This window comes from Mauremys mutica, chromosome 2 (genome assembly GCF_020497125.1).
Source record: "Mauremys mutica isolate MM-2020 ecotype Southern chromosome 2, ASM2049712v1, whole genome shotgun sequence".
In the NCBI taxonomy this organism is placed as follows: Eukaryota; Metazoa; Chordata; order Testudines; family Geoemydidae; genus Mauremys; species Mauremys mutica.
The window spans coordinates 268,540,943-268,563,218 of NC_059073.1; the positions used below are offsets into that span (position 1 = coordinate 268,540,943).

The 22,276-nt window shown below is 44.5% G+C and overlaps 1 protein-coding gene across 6 annotated transcripts in view; it reads right to left on the reverse strand.

The window, feature by feature from the left end:
- Window positions 1-584: 584 nt before the first annotated feature.
- The window catches only part of CUL2 (cullin 2), a 102,671-nt gene continuing 80,979 nt past the window's right edge, over window positions 585-22,276 (reverse strand). For all 6 annotated transcript variants that reach the window (XM_045005276.1, XM_045005277.1, XM_045005278.1 and 3 more), the window contains 3 exons: window positions 18,980-19,081; window positions 12,944-13,060; window positions 585-1,199 (listed from right to left, as the gene is read on the reverse strand). In XM_045005276.1, coding sequence (XP_044861211.1) covers window positions 1,068-1,199; window positions 12,944-13,060; window positions 18,980-19,081 — 351 coding nt within the window. In that variant the 3' untranslated portion in view covers window positions 585-1,067. The remainder of the gene's footprint in view (window positions 1,200-12,943; window positions 13,061-18,979; window positions 19,082-22,276) is intronic.

Below are 22,276 nucleotides of genomic sequence, written 5' to 3' on the forward strand. Positions count from 1 at the left end.
GCAGTGGGAGAAAGGAGTGAATAAAAGGTGCCTTAGGCGCTTGGGAGAAAGGACAGAAATCCTCTTCAGGAACTGGAGAGTAGCAGCAGCAGCAGGTGCCTTCTGTATGTAGGGCTTCGATCCACATATATAGTATATAAAGTGAAATAAGCAAATTTTGAATTACTGGTCAATTATATTCCTTCTCAGGAATGTGATGACTGGAGATTTATGATAATCACCCTAACTTCATGAATTATGAGACTTTTATTCTCTCAATTGTCTGGTTATTCTCCTGCTGTATACTGAGAGAGAGAGAGAGAGAGAGAGAGACATATAAACACATACATATGGCCTTTAGACATAGACAAAATATATCAAAATTAGCCTGATCCCAGATAATCAAAACATGTACTTTAACAAATATATTCTTTTAAAATTCTATTTTACCTACTGTGTTTAGTATTCAGCTCCTTATAAACAAGTCCCATGAAAGAGCTAAATTGGAGGAAATTCAAAAAAATGAACATAACTGACACTGTTTTCAGAACTTCTAGGGCCACAGAATATTAACAGCCATGATTTCATAGCTACTTTTATAATCATTAACCTGGAGACACATTCCATTTCTTTATTTTTTTTATTTGACAAGCAGCAGTATCATGTTCATATTTTTTATTTTACACTTTAATGTAGATACAATTATTAGGATATTTGTCATATTACAATATTTAGTTTAACTTTTTCTTTTAAGATACATTAAAAAACATCAACTGCAAACGTGAAGGGGAAAAAAAAAAAAAAAAAAAAAAAGCATGGTACCCAACCAAATTTCCACATTTCAGCAATACTTCACTCACTCATTCTTTTAGTAAAGTTTTAAGAAATGTCATAATGACATGAGCTTGAAATATCTATAGGCATTTTCATTGACGCTCATGACGTGGCACTGGTGATGTTGTAAACAGCAGAAAAACAGGGGCTGCCAAGTGACCAGTTATGGAGGCACAGACCTGCTTCTTCCCACAGGAACACACCAAACAGTGACAGCAATGCTCTCTTACAACCACACCTGCTGGAGAGCAACATCATGCTACATAACTGTATTCATCTGCTGAGGCCTGGCTTCGCTCGATGTATTGTTTATCTATCAGAACTTCAATACATTTCTTAATCATGCTGATACTTGGGTTAAACCTAGCTCTCGACTGGCTAATTACCTGTGGAAGAAAAACATTTAATATATCACTTATTCATTAACATCGCATCAATGCAAATGCAATATAAATTTTCTCTAAAGAAAAAAAAGACCACAAAAATGATTATTACATACTATATTTCTGAGAGACAGAAAGCTTCCATCATGTACTAAGGTCAAAACACACACACACACACACAGATTGTTTCTGTCCTGTTCTGTCTATTTCTTTTATTTGTTAAGTTTACTTTTCCCATCAATGGAAAATTGTAACTTGCAGTTGCACCCCTTGGTTAACTTGTCACAGAACAGATAAAGGGCAACATTCAATTTAACATTCATATAGTCTACATTTCTTTACCTATATTAACAACTTCTTATATCAGTGGTTTTCAACCTGTGGTTAATGGACCCCAGGGGGTCCACAGACTATGTCTAAGAATTCTGCACCTCCATTTGAATTTTTTAGGGGTCCACAAATGAAAAGGTTGAAAATCACTGCCTTAGATAAAAAAAAAAAAGAAAATCATTTAAAAAATCCAATGTGCTTTTCGCTAATTATGTTGTTTACTTTTTGAATTTGTCAGCTTGGCAAATACAGTAGAAATCAGTTAGGTCAGTTTCACTTCCGAGTTACCAGTACTGCAGTGTTTCATTTGTGAATATTATAGTTTGTTATTTGTAAAAGAATAGTTTCAATTAGAATTTAAAATTAAAATAATTATTAGTCGTAGGTTTTATAACTGTTTTTATAAAAACTGTTGAGGCAATTTGAAGTGATAGACAATATTCCTTTAATGTGGGTTTATAGTCTGATTGCCAAATGAATTGTGCTCAAGATTACAAGTAAAGAGATTACTGAAGAAGAGGTTAAATCTAGCATGGGATCTCAGAGCTAAGCACAGTTTTCTCTTCATGAATCTTCATAACTAAGGCTGGTTGTTTGTCATGGCAAAAAAAAGGTAATTTTAGTTTTTTTAAAAAGGAAAGATAATAGCAAACAAGTTCATTTTCCTTTTGAATAGCCATCACTAATAGTTTAAAGATATATATATGAAGACGGAAAAATACAAAAATACACCAAATGATAAGCATTTTATGAAACATTTGGTAGCATGTTTGTTTGGACAAAACATGTTATCCATTCATAAATTACATGTTTTAAAACCATTAAAAAGAACCTCAGCTCACTCTCCCATTCTCCACTATTCAGGACAAAACGACAAATTAGAAAAAATGGAGCCTTTCAGTAGCAGTTTGGCTGGGGTTGATAGAGCCCGTACTTTGAATGAAAAAAACTAAATGCCACTTTCTGTAATAGACATCGTGGCCTGACAGTCTTAATTATCCTCAGTAATCATTAGATAACACATTTCCCATAACTTCATTTACTTCATTTCTCCTATACTTCATTTCTTTCATTCCTGCAAAGCTAAGAGGGGACAAGCTAGATTCTGTACTTCCTTATGCATCATAACCAAAATTGTCTGCTAAGTTCTAATCGATTATACCTGTGCTGCTTCAGCCCCAGACTTTGAAGGAATTGGACAGATGCATTGAAATGCCTAATTTGGCCTGCAGAAACAATCTTTTTCTGGGACTAACTTTCCCCACAGTGAGACATTTGGGCTGTGCCTCTCTTCTTATAAATACTCAAGGCAGTTCAGACTGGTTCATAAGATTCTGGGGCTTGGCCATGCCCTTTCTATTCATACATCAGATGTGTTCAAACGCTGGTAGATAAATTAAAAAAAACCTATTCACCCATGATAACTAGATACACAATGATTGTGGAAGACATCATCATAGACATAGCTGAAGAAATTATCCTGGGTCTCTCTCAACACTTGTAAGAGTATTGTCCATACTCTTGAGCAGTCCGAGAGAACAGAAGGTCTGAGAGAAGCTAGATGAGTCTATTACTTCAGAGGAGTATACTTTTTTTTTTGCTGCTCAGTAATCAAGCTGTATGACTACCACTGAAGTTCAGTGAGAGTCTCAGCGCTTATGTCACTTCTGAAAATGGGATATATACTTCAAAGTCAGTTAGGTGCTTTTGAAAATCTACCCCAGTAGGTAATTTGAGACAATGAAAATTATTAAAAAGGAGAAAGCAACCATCTTCCTAGCAATGGAAGAAGGGGAAAAAAAGCAAATACAAGCAGACCTGGCTATCTGAGAGCAACAGTATCTTTTGCCAGCAATCTCTCACTTGCTTCCCTTGTGAAAACAATTTCACATTGCAACTGGATACAGCAGGGAACATCCTAGCTTTGGGTGGGCAAACTTTTTGGCCTGAGGGCCACATCTGGGTATGGAAATTGTATGGCAGGCTATGAATGCTCTGGGGATGCAGGTTCTGGGATGGGGCCAGAAAAAAACGGTTACTCACCTTTTTATAACTGCTGTTCTTTGACATGTGTTGTTCATGTCCATTCCAAGCAGGTATGTGCGCACTGCGTGCATGCCAGCCCGAAGATTTTCCCTTAGCAGTGTCCGTAGGGTCGGCCTTGGCGCCCCCTGGAGTGGCACCTCCATGGCACACTATATAGGGGCCCGCCGACCCTCCACCCCCTCAGTTCCTTCTTGCTGGCACTCCGACAGAGGGGCAGGAGGGTGGGTATTGGAATGGACATGAACAACACATCTCGAAGAACAACAGTTACAAAAAGGTGAGTAACCGTTTTTTCTTCGAGTGATTGTTCATGTGCATTCCAAGCAGGTGACTCACAAGCCTGAGTTTAGGTGGCAGGGTCGGAGTTCACTGCAGACTGGAGCACTGCCTTGCCGAAGACTGCATCATTTCTGGCCTGGTGCGTGATGGCATAGTGCGACGTGAATGTGTGGATTGAGGACCACGTGGCAGCCCTGCATATCTCCTGTGTCGGGACCTGAGCCAGGAATGCCGCGGAGGAGGCCTGTGCCCTTGTGGAGTGGGCTGAGATTGGCAGGGCAGGCACCTTGGTCTGATTGTAGCATTTGCGGATGCAAGCAGTGATCCATGAGGAGATACACTGTGAAGAGATGGGGAGCCCCTTCATCCTGTTGGCCACAGCTACAAAGAGTTGGGTTGATTTCCTGAACGGTTTAGTTCGTTCAATATAGAGTGCCAGGGCCCTGCAAACGTCCAGGGAATGCAGCCTACGCTCTCCGTTGGAGGATTGTGGCTTAGGGTAGAACACAGGGAGAAAAATGTCCTGCCCCATGTGGAATTGGGAGACCGCCTTAGGAAGGAACGTCGGGTGTGGCCTAAGTTGGACTTTGTCTTTGTGGAAGGCAGTGTATGGAGGCTTGGACATCAGCACTCTGAGCTCCGATACCCTCCTGGCCGAGGTGATAGCCACGAGGAATGAGACCTTATAGGAGAGATATAGCAAACAGCAGGTAGCCAGTGGCTCGAAGTGGGGCCCCGTGAGGGCAGAGAGGACCAAATTAAGGTCCTAAGCCGGGACTGGTTGTCGAGTACGCGGGAACAGCCTATCCAGGCCCTTGAGGAAGCGACAAACCAATGGGTTTGTGAAGACTGAACCACCTTCAGCTCCTGGGTGGAATGCAGAGATAGCCGCCATGTGGACCCGAACCGAAGAGAGGGCAAGTCCTCGCTGTCTCAACTGGAGTAGGTAATCAAGGATGAAAGGGATCGGGGGGAGCAATGGAGCCTGTCCCTGCTGTTCAGCCCAGATGGAAAAAAGTTTCAACTTGGCCATGTATGTGGCCCTGGTGGAGGGTTTTCTGCTACCGAGGCGGACTTGTCTGACTTGCTGTGAGCATTGCATTTCCACCGGGTTTAGCCATGGAGCATACAGGCTGTGAGGTGGAGTGACTCCAGGTTCAGGTGGCAGAGGCGGCCTCGATCCTGTGATCAGGTCCGGGAGCAGGGGCAACGTGAGGGGCACCTGTATGGACATGTGCAGCAGCGACGTGTACCAATGCTGGCACGGCCACGCCGGCACTATCAGTATGACACGAGCATGATTCCTGCATATCTTGAGGAGTACCCTGGGGACCATGGGGATCAGAGGGAAGGTGTAAAGCAGGCCGCCTTCCCACGAAAGGAGGAAGGCATCCATTAGAGACCCTGGACTGCGCCCCATGAGGGAGCAGAACTATCGACACTTCCTGTTGTCCCTCGAGGCAAACAGGTCTATCTGGGGATAACCCTAGAGATGGAAGATTGAGCGTGCCACTTCTCGGCGAAGGGACCACTTGTGACCATGGAACGAGCGGCTGAGGGCATCTGCCAGGCTGTTCTGCTCCTCCAGGAGGTAGGATGCCGTTAGGTGAATTGCGTTCTGTACGCAAAAGTCCCATAATGCGAGGGCTTCCTGGCACAGGGGAGAGGAGCCTGCACCCCCCTGTTTGTTGATATAGAACATTGCCGAGGTATTGTCCATGAGGACTGCAACACACCTGCCCGCCAAGCGAGATTTGAAAGTGAGGCAGGCAAGGCAAACAGCCCATAGCTCCCTGATGTTGATGTGTAGGGAGAGGTCCTCTGGGGACCAAAGGCCTTGGGTCCTGAGATTCCCTAGATGAGCCCCCCACCCCAGATCCGACACATCTGTCACCAAAAAAGGGCTGGCTAAGGGCTGGCGAAGGGTACTCCTGCATAGACCACCCGCGGGTCAAGTCACCACTGGAGGGAATCCAGCACCACTCGGAGAAGCGTCACCACTGAGTCCAGCGCATCTCTGGTTGGTCGGTACACAGACGCTAAGCAGGACTGAAGAAGGCGCAGCCTGAGACTGGCATGGCTCACCATGTCGGTGCACGCAGCCATATGTCCCAGCAACTTGAGGCAGTTTCTCGCTGTTGTGGTCAGGAAACAGCGGAAACCGAGGATGTCGGAGGACATGGACCAAAACCTGGCCTCCAGTAGGTATGCTCTGGCCTGCGTCAAGTTCAGAACTGCCCCTATGAACTCTATCCGTTGGACAGAAGACAGGGTAGACTTGGCCTCGTTCAACAGGAGACCGAGCTCGAGGAAGGTCTGTCTGATAAAGACCACCTGAGCCTCCACCTGTGCCTTGGAGTGGCCCTTGATGAGCCAATCGTCCAGGTAGGGAAACACCTGAGTCCCGTGCTTGCGCAGGAAAGCTGCTACAACTGCCATGCACTTTGTGAAGACCCTTGGGGTGGCTGACCCTTGGGCAAACTGGAGATGGGTGTTGCCCACTATGAACCTGAGATAATGTCCGTGCTGAGGGATTATTGCGATATGGAAATACGCATCCTTCAAGTTGAGGGCGGCGTACCAGTCTCCTGGATCCATGGAGGGGATGATGGAGGACAGGGAGACCATATGGAACTTGAGCTTCTTTACAAACTTGTTCAGACGCCGCAAGTCCAGAATGGGTCAGAGGCCCCCTTTTGCCTTTGGTATTAGGAAATAGCGGGAGTAAAAACCCCTGCCCCTGAGGACTTCCTCCACTGCCCCTACTACGAGGGACTGCACTTCCTGAATTAGAAGTTGCTCGTGAGGGGGGTCCCTGAAGAGGGACAGGGAGGGGGGCTGGTGGGGCGGGAGGGAGGAGAATTGGATAGAATATTCCCTTTCTACCGTGCGGAGCACCCAACTATCCTATGTGATTCGGGACCAGGCACGATAGAAGGAGGACAGAAGTGACGAAAAGGTAGGGTTGGTAGGATCCAGAATCCTGACTGGTAGGTCATCCTCGACTGCACCATCAAGTTTATGGTCTAGGCCCCAAGGGAGGCCGCAGCTGGCCAGACGGCTGGCCAGAGGGCTGTTGTTGCCTCCTTCTGCCATTTCTGCTTCACCTACTCGAGGGCTCCAGTTGTTTCTGGGGCTGGTATGGCCGTGGAGTTGGCTGTGGCCTGAATTGCCTGCGTTGGGTGGCTGGGGTGTGCAGGCCTAGCGAGCGTAAGGTAGCCCTTGAGTCCTTTAAGCTACGGAGCCCCTTGTCCATCTTCTCGGAGAAGGGCATGGGCCCCTCGAAGGGGAGGTCCTGGATGGTCTGTTGGACCTCATGTGGAAGGTCTGAGACCTGAAGCCAGGCTCCCTGCTGCATGACCAGCCCGGTTGCCAGCATGCGGGAGGCTGCATCCGCTGCATCCAGGGCCGCTTGGAGGGATGCCCGGGAAATCAGCTTCCCCTCCTCTACCACAGCGGAAAATTCTGTTCACGATTCCTGGGGAAGGAGTCAGGCGAATTTGGACAAGGCCGAGCACGTATTATGGCCATACCAGCTCACTATAGCCTGTTGGTTGGCTATATGTAAGTTGCAGACCCCCCGCTGAGTACACCTTTCTACCCAAGAGGTCCAACTTCTTGGCCTCTCTGTTCTTCGGTGTAGACCCTTGGAATCCCTGACGCTCCCTTTGGTTGGCCGCATCCACAAGCAGAGAGTCCGGGGGAGGGTGGGTATATAGGTATTCATGGCCCTTGGAGGGTACAAAGTAGCACCTCTCTGTCTTTTTGGCCGTAAGGGCCAATGAAGCTGGCATCTGCCACAAGATGCAGGACGTATCTGCTATCATTTTGATCAACGGTAGGGCAACCATAGACGGGCCCGAGGGGGCCAGGATGTCCACAACTGGATCTACATCCACCTCGATCTCCTCCGCTTGGATCGCCAGGCTCTGAGCGGCACGCTTAAGTAGCTGCTGAAGCACCCGGTTGTCCTCTAGGGCCGGTGGCGCTGAAGTTTCCGCAACCGCCTCATCCAGCGAAGAAGAAGAGATGACCTGCAAAGGACCTTCCACTGTACCCTGAGCCTCTGCAGGGTTCTGCGGCACACGGTACTCTGGTTGCGTGGCCGGTGCAAATGTAGGATGCGGCACTGCGGCTGGTACCGGGGTCAACGTCTAACGACGAGGTGTGCTGGGCAGTGCCTGCGACGTCAGAAACATGGTCCCTGTCGGTGCCAGTGTCTGACTAGGCGGCGCCGGGTTCTGTTGCGGCACACTCCTGTTTGACAGTGGTGCTGGAGACATATGCGCTGAAGCCACTGACGTCGAGGAGACCGACACAGACCTGAAGCGCGGGCCGTGCGCCTGTCCCAAGGACTGACGGTAGGCCCAGGGAGTCTGGAACGGCCACTGGGAGGGCATTTACCACTGTTGCTGCCACTGCACTGGGTAAGGTCATTGGCTTGCCTGAGAAGCCGACCTCCTGCTTCTCGGTCTACTGGAGCGGTAGGATTCAGCCTCCGAGTCCGAGGTCTCTGAATAGGAAGACCGAGGGGGAGCAGTACCCACTGTCGCCGGGGCAGGGACTGGAGTGACATCATGGATGGCTTGCCCCTTGTTTGGATCGGGCAGTGTCTGGCAGCTCTTTCCACCAGCGTGAGGAAGCCAGCACGCACTGGGAGGCGTAATAAGTCAGAGACCACCTTGAACGCCTCCAGCGTCGATGGAAGACGCACATTCTCGCTGAGGTCTGGGGATCTAGACCGGTCTGGACTTGACTGCACCGCCAGCGGGGCGAGAGTCAGTGGGACCTTGGAAGGATGCGGTTGTGGCTTGGCTTGTCCCACCGCAGTCGTGGACGCTGCCGGCCTTTTAAGGTCCTGGTGAGGTGAACGGTTCCTCACCAGCCTCTTCTTTTTTGCGGGCACCGGAGATAGTGATCGGTGCTGCACAGAGGACGATTTTCTATGTCCCGATTCTCTCTGGTGCTGGGAAGTAGAGGTCTTAGACTGGGCCTCCTGTCTTGATAGCGGTGCCAGAGCACTGCGCACCGAGGATGAGGTGCAGGACAAGTGCGGGTTACTCTTTGGCATAAACTTCTTGGAGTCCGTGCAGAGTTTAAACCCTGGGGACCCAGGCATGCCCCAGTGGGTTGACGAGTACGTTTCGGGGTGGGAAGCCCCCCAACAACTAACACTAATTCTAAACTATGAGAGGGAACAACTATATACACTTAGACGAGACACTGCTAGGTTTGTTCCAAGAGCGAGCAAAGTTACAGCTAGCCGTCACCGGCGCTAAGAAGGAACTGAGGGGGTGGAGGGTCGGCAACCCCCTATATAGGGCGCCATGGAGGCGCCACTCCAGGGGGCGCCAAGGCCGACCCTATGGAAGCTGCTACGGGAAAATCTTCTGGCTGGCGTGCATGCAGCGTGCACACACCTGCTGGAATGTACATGAACAATCACTCGAAGAAGAATGAGGAGTTCATGGTGCAGGAGGGGGCTCCAGCCTGGGGACTGGGATGCTGGAGGGGGTGAGGGCTCCGGCTAGAGGTGTGGGCTCTGGGGTGGGGCCCGGGATGAGGAGTTTGGGGTGTAGGAGGGGGCTCTGGGCTGAGGAAAGGGGTTAGGGTGTGGGAGGGGATATGGGCTCTGGGCTGGGGGTGTGGATTCCAGGGTGGGGCCAGAAATGACAGGTTCAGGGTGCAGGGAAGGGGGCTGGGGTTCAGGAGGGTGAGGGCTCTGACTAGGGGTGCGAGGATTAGGGTTCAGAAGGGTGCTCCACGCTGGGGCTGAGGGGTTTGGAGGGTGGGAGGGGGATCAGGCCTGGGACAGGGGGTTGGGGCACAGGAGGAGGTCGGGGTGCAGGAATTGCAGATGAAGACAGATGGATGACAGTTGTGTGGAGATCAGTGTCTGGATCTTACTGTATGCTCCCTGTATTGAGAAGTCTCTGTGGACATCATAGTGGAGTACTTTTTGGTTCAGGGACCTCTGGGTCATTTGATATTGTGTATCTATTTCAACTCTTACACAAATAATCCTTTAAGAAGGGAATTAAAAATTCCTCTGATCAGTAAAATGGGGTAATGATGGTTACCTCCTTTGCAAAGCACTTCAAGATCTACTGATGAAGAGCGCTAGGTATTAAATCATCACATATCTGTATGCCAAAAGCATGGAGAGGGTCCTCCTAATCTTTCTGCAAGGTAGCCTGGATTATGCTCTAAAAACACTAGTACAAAATGAAGCCCTGAACTACTCAAACTGGCTACTAACAATACCTTCATAAGCACCTTGGGGTACACAGATTAAAAGGTAAGGTTTTGTAAGGGGGGAGGGATAGCTCAGTGGTTTGAGCATTGGCCTGCTAAACCCAGGGTTGTGAGTTCAATCCTTGAGGGGTCACTTAGGGATCTGGGGCAAAAATTGGTCCTGCTAGTGAAGGCAGGGGGCTGGACTTGATGACCTTTCAAGGTCCCTTCCAGTTCTAGGAGATTGGTATATCTCCAATTATTACCTATTGGTATTGATAGCCATGATTTCTGTAGGCAAAAGAAATTTCAGATAACAGGTCTAGACTGGACTATGAAAGGTAGCATCTGTCAGGTCCATAATCATTAGAAAGTCTACTGGAAAGACTGCCATGATGGTGGAAGCTAGAGTCTCCAGGCTAAGTTTTGCTTTGTTCACTGATCTGATTGTTCACAGCCTCTTGAGAAGCATGACGGTCTGAAAAATCCTTAACTGGTGAGGGGATGTTTTGGCACGGTGAGTCTCAGGTGAAAGAGAGGACTGACCACACTGTGCTGAGATGTCTCCGGAGGAGTCTTGGCTGGTGTAGGGTGGGATGCAGAGTCCCCTACAGGTTTGGACTATAAGTCCCTTCCTGTGGGACAGCAAGGGTGTATATACTGAGAAAAACTGGTAGAACATTCCCTTCTGTGTGTCCTAAGAGGGTCTCCTCATAGACGGAGCTCCTCTTGGCCTTTTACTTGCTTTATTTAACTTGCTGCACAATGGTGGGAAAGTAGGGAGAAACGGGAAGGAGCTTAACGGGTGATCACATTCAGGGCTCAGAGCTCTAGAAATTTTGATTCCCTGATCAGGGGTGGGAATGTTCGGGAAGTCTGTGCTTGCTGCTACTGCAAAAAAGCTTTAAAAGCACTGGGATAGCTAAAGTGGGAGTACTGAGCCACTGTTCTGTTTGAGCTGCCAGCCAGAAAATCTGTGCTAGTGGCCACATATGAACTGCCATTAGTACCTACAGGAAGAGGTACAAGTGTCTCAGACAAAGAAGCGAAAATTTTTACTAGAAAAATGTAATGGGACTGAAGGTAATATTAAGAAATCTGAATGCACTGACATTGACATGAAATAAAAATGTTGCAAGAACAGGGAAAGGAGCGTTTCAACTTGGACAATTAAGAAGCTAAAGTTTTAGAACATGTATCATATGGGTGTGACTTGTTCTTTGCCTAAACAAATTAGTCTGCACCAACTTAGTGTTAATTGTTAGACTTCTATAACACTATGCATAATTTGCTCTGCATCTTGGAAAAAAGTTTCAGAAGCACTCAAGTGACTTCGGATCCTAAGGCCCAGTTTCAAAAGTGACTTTAGCTCTTAAGTGCCTTTAGAAATTGGGGCTTATGGTCCTAAGTCAGTAAGGCATTTTTGAAAAGTTTACTCTAAGTTTATCTGGAAGCTATGGCTGAGTACTTGATGAGTGGAGTGTCAACAAGATAAGTGACAACACTGCTGTGTGATTTTCACTGGTTGCCATTCAATTTCTGGGTGGAAACTGAAGTGTTGATTTTGCCTATAAAGCTCTATATGTTCCAGGACTGGTCTTGACAGACTGCATCCTTCCTTGTTCTGTATTGCCAGAGTGGAGATCTGCAGAGACATCTGAGCAGGAGCGCTCTTTAGTTATGTATGAGAAGGAGCTGCCAGCTAGTTTTTTTCCTGTAAAACCCCCTTGACTTGGTAATTCATTCTTTCTCTTGATGCAAAATAGCCTAAATCTACTACCACCTAGGTATGCTGCAAGGCTCACCTGTCTTTTAGGCAAGGTAGGAGTGCAGAAGGAGTAAGGTAGATACTGAGATGGAACGGGTTACTGATTTACTTACTATATTACTTGGGGTACGTCCATACTACCCGCCCGGGTCGGCGGGTAGCGATCAACTTCTTGGAGTTCGATATATCGCGTCTCATCTAGACACGATATATCGAACTCCGAACGCGCTCCCGTCAACTCCGGAACTCCACCACCGCAAACGGCGGTGGTGGAGTCGACGGGGGAGCTGCGGACTTCAATCCCGCGCCGTGAGGACGGGTAAGTACTTTGAACTAAGGTACTTCGAGTTCAGCTACGCTATTCGCGTAGCTGAACTTGCGTACCTGAGTTCAAACCCACCCCCTAGTGTAGACCAGGCCTTGGTTATGATTGGATTTTGTTATAGGATGTAGGTGGCTTATCATATAGTATAATTATGTGATTTTAAGTGATGAAAGATCACCTAGGCCAGGGTTTTCAAGAGTGGCTAAGACTGAGGGTTTCTCAATTTTGGAACTAAGATACATTAAGGAACTGATTTTCAGAAGGTGGGTGTTCAGATCTCAAGCTGAATATACCAGATCACTAGTGACTAGAAAATTCTGGCTGTACAGTTCTGGATAGATGCCCATTCTGGGGTGGTCTTGGGGGTGGGGATGAAGAAAAAGGGGCAGAATCAATGCAGTCTAGAGAATTTAGATACTTTGTCTCCCCTTAAAATTGAGATGATGTCTAAAATTTCAACACACTTAAAATCTGAGCTATAAAGCAAAATGAAATCCAGCCTCATCATAAGAGTTCTGGGCTTGTTGGGTATCACTGTGAAAATTATACATGCATTAATGCCCATGACAGGATAACCACAACTAAACATTCCCACTTAAGTAAAACTCCTACATTCTGAACTAAAGCAATTTAGAAAAATTCTTGCCAGTCATTAAAATATTAGTTCTGAGATATACACTGTCTCAGTTTTGTGATTAAACACAGCACTCAGTCATCATATAGCTTTTCATTTAGATCATGATAATGGACAGCATTTCCTCTTACCTCCTGAATAAGAGCATTATGTCGCAGCACTTTACGTGCTTTCATGATACGGACTATAGCAGCTTGAAGGTACATTTTCCTGTCTTCATCTACAGCACTTCTGGTCTGCTCCATCTCCTGAAATATGGGAAAAATGGTGATGCTGCAAACACACTAGGATCAATAAACATTCAGAAAACACCTACAACGCTTCTGACTTTGCTAAAGGAAAAAAAAAAGTAAAATGTTAACAATGAAAGCTAGTTAAATCTCAATTTTAGAGCTTCTGGGCAGGATTTTTGTCTATGATTACAGCACACAAAATGCAAGTTGGGGTGGGAATGGGGGAGGAAAAGGAGAGTTCTAAAGTAGCATAAAGCTTACTTTTTGCATTGGCTTGATCCCAGTGAAGTTAATGTGCAATACCAGTCTCTCTGTGCAGTTAGGGCTGCCTTAAGATTGCTGTAATTTACAATGACTGCTCGTGACACTCTGTACCTCAAAGCAACACCCTGGAACCCCCATATTCACCACTGTCATAGAATTATGATAGGTTTTGTAAAAAGCATGCCTTGTGAGGTATCATTTTAAAAGTCTTGATCTGTTGAACATTAATATCCTCTTGGATTGTATGTGCTATCATTGTATGTGAAATTATGAAGGTTTGCTCTGTGTGTGTTACTGAAATACGTTGTGGAACACCCACAACCAACCTTTCAGGTAAAACAATGCAGTAGCCGGACAGCCGTTAATGGCTCATCAACACCCATGAAGGAAAGAATCCCAGAAACTATACACATATGTAGACATCTCAGAGGGAGCATGTATACAACAGAGACTGCTTGACCAATGGGAATTGCCTGTTACCCACACGTCATAGCAAAAGATCTTTCCAGCAAGTTGGAAGAAACTATAGAAGAGGGGAAGTGACATCATAACTTGGCCTCACTCCCTCCACAACTCAACACCTGGAAACACATCTGGAGAACAAAGACGTTGAACTCAGAGAGGTGGTCCCAGCCCTTGTATTGAGGATCTATAACCTGCTTGTACCATCTGTCAGGATGACACACTGCTTGATTCAAATCCTGTTTAGTTTGTAGAACTTAGACTGCGAATTTAACCCACTCTGATCTATATGCCTGCTACTTATAATCACTTAAAATCTTTCTTTCTGTAGTTAATAAACCTGTTTTATATTTTACCTAAACCAGTGTTTTTCGGTTGAACTGTGTGGGACATCTGCTGAGGTTACAAAGGTGGGTGCACATCCATTTTCCCTTGCAGAAGTGGCGAACCGGATAATAAACTTGCACTGGTCAGAAGCCTGACCATTATAAGACAGTGCAGTTCTGGGGTGCAAGACAGGGGAGCTGAGAGGAATTGGCTGGAGCCTCTCTATTGTTGGTTCATGAGTGGCTGGGAAAAGATTCATGTAACTCAGCTGGGTGGGTCCCTGCCTGTGGATGTCTGTGTAAATGCAGTACCTGCCAGAGGTTTGTGGCTTGACAGCATCACGGAGTGAGAGGGAGCCCAGGTTGCTGGAACAAAGGGCCCACAGTCCAGGTTGTACCTCGGGGACCCTGTCACACTGCTAACAACCCTAAGCAGCCAAAACCACAGCTAAGGACCAGTATCAGAGTGTTCTGTCCAAACCCCCTTTCCCTGATACATGAACAGCAGGGAAAGAGATCAGTGTTAGAGTCTCTGTAGCCCATAACTGCCACCAACAGATCCCTCTGGAGCTAGGTATTTTAGCTTCAGGAACAGACTGTACAGTATTGCAGCCTGATCTACATAAAGCATGATATAAACACATATTATAGCTCTGCATATTTGCAGTTTTGCTCACTTTTAAAACTATAAAGCTCTCCTAAAATTCTACAAATCCCTGTCTTAAATGTAAATCCTCTTGAATTAGCATTCTCTAATGAGAAATTGTTTAAAAAACTGTCCCAATCTATACTAACGGCTTATTATTCCCTCCCACACACAGGCAGAAATGCATAGTTTCAGTCAGATTAGAATCTATAAATTATGATTCATGTGATCAGTGTTTTATATAACAAAGACAGATGCTCCTGCCTGGAGGACCTTAATTAGTTCAGGCAGATAAGACAGTTTATCATGAAGTGGTGAAGGTATCTGAAGAGAGCAGTGCAAAAAGGCTCCATAAAAGAGGTGTGTTTTCAGGAGGAAGATGTTCTTGAAAGATGAAAGGAAAGTTGCTTGGTGTCTGAGATGAGGGAATTTCAAAGCACAAGAGGTGCCATGGAAGAAGGTGAAAATCTGAGAATGGGATAAGAGTGCAAGGGTAGCTTCAGAAAGGCTTAAAGTGGAAGGATAAAGGAGGAGAAAAAGAGCACATATAAAGGAGCACGACAGCTGAAATGGATCTTGAAAGTGAGGCCATGGGGCCTGGACTTCATGCAAAAGGCAAGAGAGCTAGAGATGAATAAAGGTAAAGATCCTGGTAGAGGGAAAATGAATATACTATGGTTTCAAGATGTTATGCTCAGTAAAGGAAACAAAATTATAGGTAATCCTATTTCCATTTTTATACAGATGTGCCTGCAGCTGGCTAAGTTTTAACAACAACCACCTTGAGATGACAAAAAAATGAAGAATCTAGCAGTCTTACTAAAGAATGGTTCTATAAAAGATTTTTCATAGAAACTTTGAAAGCTGGCAAGTGAAGCCCAAATATGAACCACATAGAGGCCTTGAGTGGAAACACGAAGTTGCTACTGCATTAGCCGAGTATACTTTAAACAGAAAGGGAAATGATCAGTTCAGGCTTTGATGGGATTCTTCTAATTCAACATCCACCTTTCAGGAGACAGTTACTGGGCTAGATGAATCAGAGTATCAGGGTTGGAAGGGACCTCAGGAGGTCATCTAGACCAACCCCCTGCTCAAAGCAGGACCAATCCCCAACTAAATCCCCAAATCCTTAAATGGCTGCCTTAAGGATTGAACTCACAACCCTGGGTTTAGCAGGCCAATGCTCAAACCACTGAGCTATTCCTCCCCCACCACGAACCATTGTTCTGACCCAGTATGGATATTCTTATGTTATATTCACCTTGATAACAAGCATATAGAGACACACACACCCCTATCAAAAATATTGCAAAAATTTTGAATTTTGAATGGGCTTTTCTAAAGGCTCTACATGCAAAGCTTCATATACTCAGAAGCAAATGGCAACTGAACAGGGTCTGTAACAAGGTCTGTGGATTCTCTTATACTGGCAGACTGGGATTTCTGTAACAGTTTCATTTAAATTTAAAAATATATTTTAATAAATAAGAATATGAATATAAAAATAAATACTGGAGCACATATAGTAATTGCATATTGTTTCTGTATTATCTATTTCCAGTGTGTCTTAGATTTCTGTATTAACAATGCAACAACACTGCAGAAGTTAGCAAGGGAAAAAGATATGCTGGAACTCTTAGATCTTTGGACATTTTAGGAGGTGTGGAAATCAAACTGAAATTGTGAGATAAACACATTAGCTGCACATTTCTACAAGAGTGATCAGCAGACAAGTAGCAGACACTATAAAACACCAACATTTTTATCTTGAGAGTTGAAACATATTGAAATGAATAGAATAGTTCACACCTCTCAGAACTATTGTTCCACGCTGTTCACTCAAGACAACATCACACAGTATACTAGTTCACACCTAGCTCACAATTTCAAGCTTAATCTTCAGAGCCATGAGGGTCAAAAGCAATTTAAAAAAAAAAGTTTACATTCTGGAGTACAATTCTGTGACAAGGAGCAGGGGGAGTAGATTCTGCATCCGCAGACCCACTGAATACTTGGCGCTTCAGTTTAAGTTAGTGAAACCCATTCTTCACAGTTCTGTAGTTTAGATAGTTTCAAGAATGGTTTTGAAACATATAACATTCCGTCTGATAAAAATAGGCACTTTTGAAATCTTCAATGTGAGTCCATATTATCTCTGTTTTCTAGCAGTAGTAAAGGTAAAGAGAGACATTCGGATACAGGTTTCTGAGTTTTGATGATTTAAAAAGGGCCAAACTGAGTAATCCTTTCAGGGCTGTGATTAGGTTCTAAGATATTTTTGTTTAAAAAGCATTAACATAAAATCTCTGCCTTAGTGGACATGGAATGCTAAAATCAGAGCTAAGTGTATCCTCATGCTCACAACTTCAAATTTGATTATACACCTCTACCCCGATACAATGCGATACGATATAACACAAATTCGGATACAACGCGGTAAAGCAGTCCTCCGGGGGGCGGGGGGGGGGGGGAGGAGGGAAGAGAGAGAGAAAAGCTGCACTCTGGCGGATCAAAGCAAGTTTGATATAACATGGTTTCACCTATAACGCAGTAAGATTTTTTGGCTCCCAAGGACAGCGTTATATCGGAGTAGAGGTGTATACAGAACTCAAAATAGCAGAGATTTCACAATTTCTTGGGTTTGTTCTTTCTAACAAAGCCACATATCCTACCATTTATTATAATATACTGCATTCCAAGTAGTGGATGCTACCTTTAATGAAGACAAACAAGTTAAAGGTATTAAACAACAACAAACATGTTACAGTATTAGTCTGTATAACTATAGATTTCTTTCATTAATATAAGAGATATAGATACACTTCAATAGTTGAGAAACGGAAAAACATTAGCATAGAATTCATACTTTAGTTCCAAGTTCTTCAAAAGACAAAAACCTTCCACAATTAATAAGTGTCTTGAATTATGACTAGATAATAAGGATAGGTTTCATTAAGTGCCTCTTGTCTGTCTATTACTGATGAATTTAAAATTTAGCTCTAGTCAAGTTATGGATTGACTGAAGATCACAAAGACCTACTGATATATTCTAGACAAACGATCTCCCTTTTCCATCTGTAAATAAGGACAATAATTGTGGCAACTGATGGACTTTGGAAAATGTTAACTAGCAAGTTTTCTCAGAAGGAGCGAAGAGGTGCAGCCTTTTTGGTTTGTCAACACTATCTGGGTATATACAATATCTGAGTCTAGGGAATAAGATGGCTCTTGCATAAGGCTAGAATATTTTTATTAGCAGTATCTGAATTAGCTAACGCGGCAAAGAGTCCTGTGGCACCTTATAGACTAACAAACATATTGGAGCATGAGCTTTCGTAGGTGAATATGAAAGCTCATGCTCCAATACATTTGTTAGTCTATAAGGTGACACAGGACTCTTTGTCACTTTTACAGATCCAGACGATGCTCCTCTGATCATTGTTAAGGCAATAAAACACGTCATGGAGTGTATTAATGGGCTAATGGTGCTTGCTTTAGGTGGACTGTGAGACATGAACACTTTCAACCAACCACCTAAGAAGTGCACTTATAGCTTACTAATGCACATCTTATGGGAACTTATTCATATCAGAACATGGCTCATGATTCTAAATTCAACTTCTGGGGTAATTGTTTCCACCAGAAAACACAGTCCCTGGTAAAGACAAAGCAACAACAGGGGAAAGTTTATACTGACTTTTTTTTTTAAACACTATCTTAAAAATGTTTTATTGATACTTGAATTTTTTAAAAAAATTCTCTTTCCTTCTTTGGTCTTGGGACTCAGAACCTCACCTCCCTTCTCCCATTGTCCATAAACCCAGCTTCCCTTTCCAGTAACCATGCTAGACGTTCAGTTTGTACTGAAAATAGTAAATTGGGATTCCAAATTAGTTTTTTTCCCCAACAGTAAGTGGTCCACTGGCCACAAAGTGCTGATGAAAGGGCAGTCAGTTCCACAGGGGACAAGAGGAGAGTTTCCTCTCCCTTCACATTTTCTGCCCCAAGCTCTTCTGCCAGCCCCAGTCATCCTTTCTTTCCCTCTGTAAAGCCTCATGTCCACACAAACCTTGCACTGGTTTAATTAATATATTTTTAATGGATTTTGTTTAAACGCCTTTGTAAATACACTTGCATCTGTTTACACCAGACTTGCATTAATTTAGATGAAATCAGTTTTAAATAACACTTTTATTAAACTGTTGACTTTTATAGATATTGAAAAATACTTGCCTGTGGTGTGTCTTTCTGCATTGATGTGGTAATTTTAAATTTTGTTCGTTTACTGCTGAAGTTCAGATTTAATGAAAAAGTAGACTCTGCTTCTATATCTTCCTGCAATATAAAAAAGCATTTGTGTATTTTAACATTCATAAATGTTGCCAAAAAGCATAAGCAGCATACACATTTTTTAAGGACCGCTAACAATTTATGGGGAAAATTAACACACCTAAATAGGACTCTCATATGCACGGTCAGAAGTCTATAGCACCTTATTAAAGTTTTGGAATTCTAAAGATCCATTTGAATGGAGTTCAACTTTTCTCATGCTACAGCTTATTTGGGCTGGAAAGTCAGCTTATTTTAGAACCAAAATAAACAGAAAGAACACTAACATATATAAAAACAGTGTTAATCAGTTCAAACAATGAAAGTAATTTTTTTCTATTACTGAAGCTACTTGTTTTAGTATTTCTAAAATACAATTTGGAGAGCCTTTTTTGAGAACACAAAGTGCATTTAAGCCAAAGAGGAGACTAGGATTTCCATTTATCTAAGAAGAGTTTTGGGGAGATAGCTGCATTTTCCACAGTCATTCTATATATTGCATGGTTTGCTTGCATAACAAAGAAATTAACACCTATAACATTTTCATAGTTGTTGTGTACATGGTGATCCAACTATGGGTTCTCCCATCATTCTAACCCTAGCTCTTTCCAAAAAACGTATCTGTTTCTATCCCCTCCAGGCCGGATTGCCATGCTAGCTGTTCACTGTGCTCTGAAGATGATGTCTCTCTAAACCGGACAGCAGGATGACATGTAGCACGAGCACCTGTCTTCTTTACCAGTTTCCAATCAAGTAATCTGTACAAGTACTACTAATTCTCCAACCACAGGAAAATGGCAAGTTACTGGGCTCCTTCATAGAGTACTCTGGAATACTGCCTAGCCACTGGCTGGCTCACATGCCAGTATTTAGAACACAGGAAGTTAATATTTATCGAATGACATGCTTAGGTAGCAACTTTAATTTCACATTCTACAAGAAATCTAGCTTATTAAATTAATATTTTTTGCCACTTAGGCACAGTGTTGGAAATATATTAAAGGTTAAGGAGCAGCAGTTACAAGCAATATAGCATATCAAAAACTAAATAGTTTAAGCACAATAATGCTAAGTATAAATCAGAACAAAAATACAATCTAGGTCAAACAGCCACTAGGAAGAAAATTAGACTGAACCAGTGAATCTATCACCAAGGGGCGGGGGAAGTTAATTTCCCAGCTTTTTGAACTTCAACAGAAAGGAAGTATGGTATGTAACATACGTTGTGCTTTGCATTTTCTTTCCTAGCTGCTGTGTGGTTCAGATATTGGTAAACTACTTGCAAAACAGAAGTAAGTAAGTGCATTTCACTGTTTCAGCACCCTGGAGTTCACCGACTTATGTAATAATAAGTAAGCTGATTTAATGTGCACAGCTCAGCTTTCTCTTTGTTTGGTGGCGTGAAAGGAAGACATAATTAGTACAGGTATTTTGGCACATGAACCCTCTAGCTAAAGGACAGATGCATATGAAAGTAAACATAACCAGAAAGAAAAATTACAAAGTTATTGTATTCCCCTTCCAGTCAGAAATGATGTTAAAAAGATATCTTTTTAGTTAGTGGGCATAAAGTATCAATTTGAGGCTCCAGAAACAGGAAATTATGAAAAATATTATACATGAAAATTAGAGATAGAAAAGACAGATTCGATTAGAGATTCTCAACCTTTTTCTTTCTGAGGCTCCCCCAACATGCTATAAAAACTCCACGGCCCACCTGTGCCACAACTCCTCATTTTCTGCATATAAAAGCCAGGACTGGCATTAGGGGCTAGCAAGCAGTGCAACTGCCTGGGGCACGCAGGAAGCTAGGTTGCTCAGGCTTTGGCTTCAGTCCCAGGTGAAAGAAAGGGCTCAGACCCCCATGCTTCAGCCCCATGCAGTGGAACTTCAGCTTTCTGCCCTGGGGCCCAGCGAGTCTAACACTGGCCCTGCTTGGTGAACCCTCTGAAACCTGCTCCCCGCAGGGGTCCCCAGACCGCTGGTTGAGAACCGCTGCATTATATGATCTTGTCCAGCACCTATAAGGGTAGAACACTCCCCTGACAGAAGATATATCACATAGTAAATATAGCATTTCTCTCATATATGCTACCTATTTTTTGCAAGCCTTTGGTACCTTCAACAAAAAACATTTTTATTTCATGGACTACTTTATTCTAAGGGTATGTCTACACTACAAAATTAGGTCAATTTTATAGAATTCGATTTTTTAGAATTTGATTTTAGACAGTCTATTGCGTACGTCCACAGTAAGCGTATTAAGCTGGTGGAGTGCGTCCTCACTAGCATTGACTTACAGAGCGGTGCACTGTGGGTGTCTATCCCACAGTTCCCGCAGTCTCCGCTGCTCATTGGAATTCTAGGTTAAGCTCCCAATGCCTCATGGGGGCAAAAACTTTGTCGTGGCTGGTTTTGGGTACATGTCATCAGGCCCGCCCCCCCTTCCGTGAAAACAACGGCAGATAATCGTTTTGCACCTTTTTTCCGGGGTCCTGTCTGACGGACCCGCTCAACCCGCTGCCTGCCTGGATAATCGGAACCCCAGGCAGGCAGTGGGCTGAGCGCTGCCGGCAGTCTGGGGCTCCATCTGCCGGCTCCTGCCAGCCGGGGTCCCGCTCAGCCTCGCTCAGCTAGCAGACCTTGGTGAGGTCGATCGGGGTGCCTGGACAGACATGGCTATCCTTCCATTTGGTGCTCTAAGAGGAGCGACTCCAGGTCATTTTCTTCTTTAAGTTTCATCTCATGGAGATTCAGTCCTGCCTGGAATATCATGCAAGCTGGAGGCTTCTGCCTCAGGCTGCTCTCCCAGCTGGCAGTACCGCATGGTCGCAGCGACCCCAGCCTGCCCCTTGCTCCCGTGGCTCATGAAGCCTGGACAGTAGTAAGGAGCAGTTCAACTTGTAGAATGACAAATCCAGAACGAAAGACTGCACTCTGTGGGCCATGTTAAGATTATTTCAGAGTCCTAGATAGCATTTAGTCCCTATAAAAGGCTTCATAAAAATTTCCCCCCGCCCCTAACAAAAATGTTAATTTATCAGAGCAGCTGATAGGGTAAGGAACCCAGGACTATAACTTAGACAGAGCGTCCATATTATTTAACTCATAATTGATTGAATTCAAAGTAAAATTTCACAGTGCGGTCTGTTCTAAGGCTAAAAATGCAGGAGGGGAGTCAGAAAAAGGAACAGTGACCTG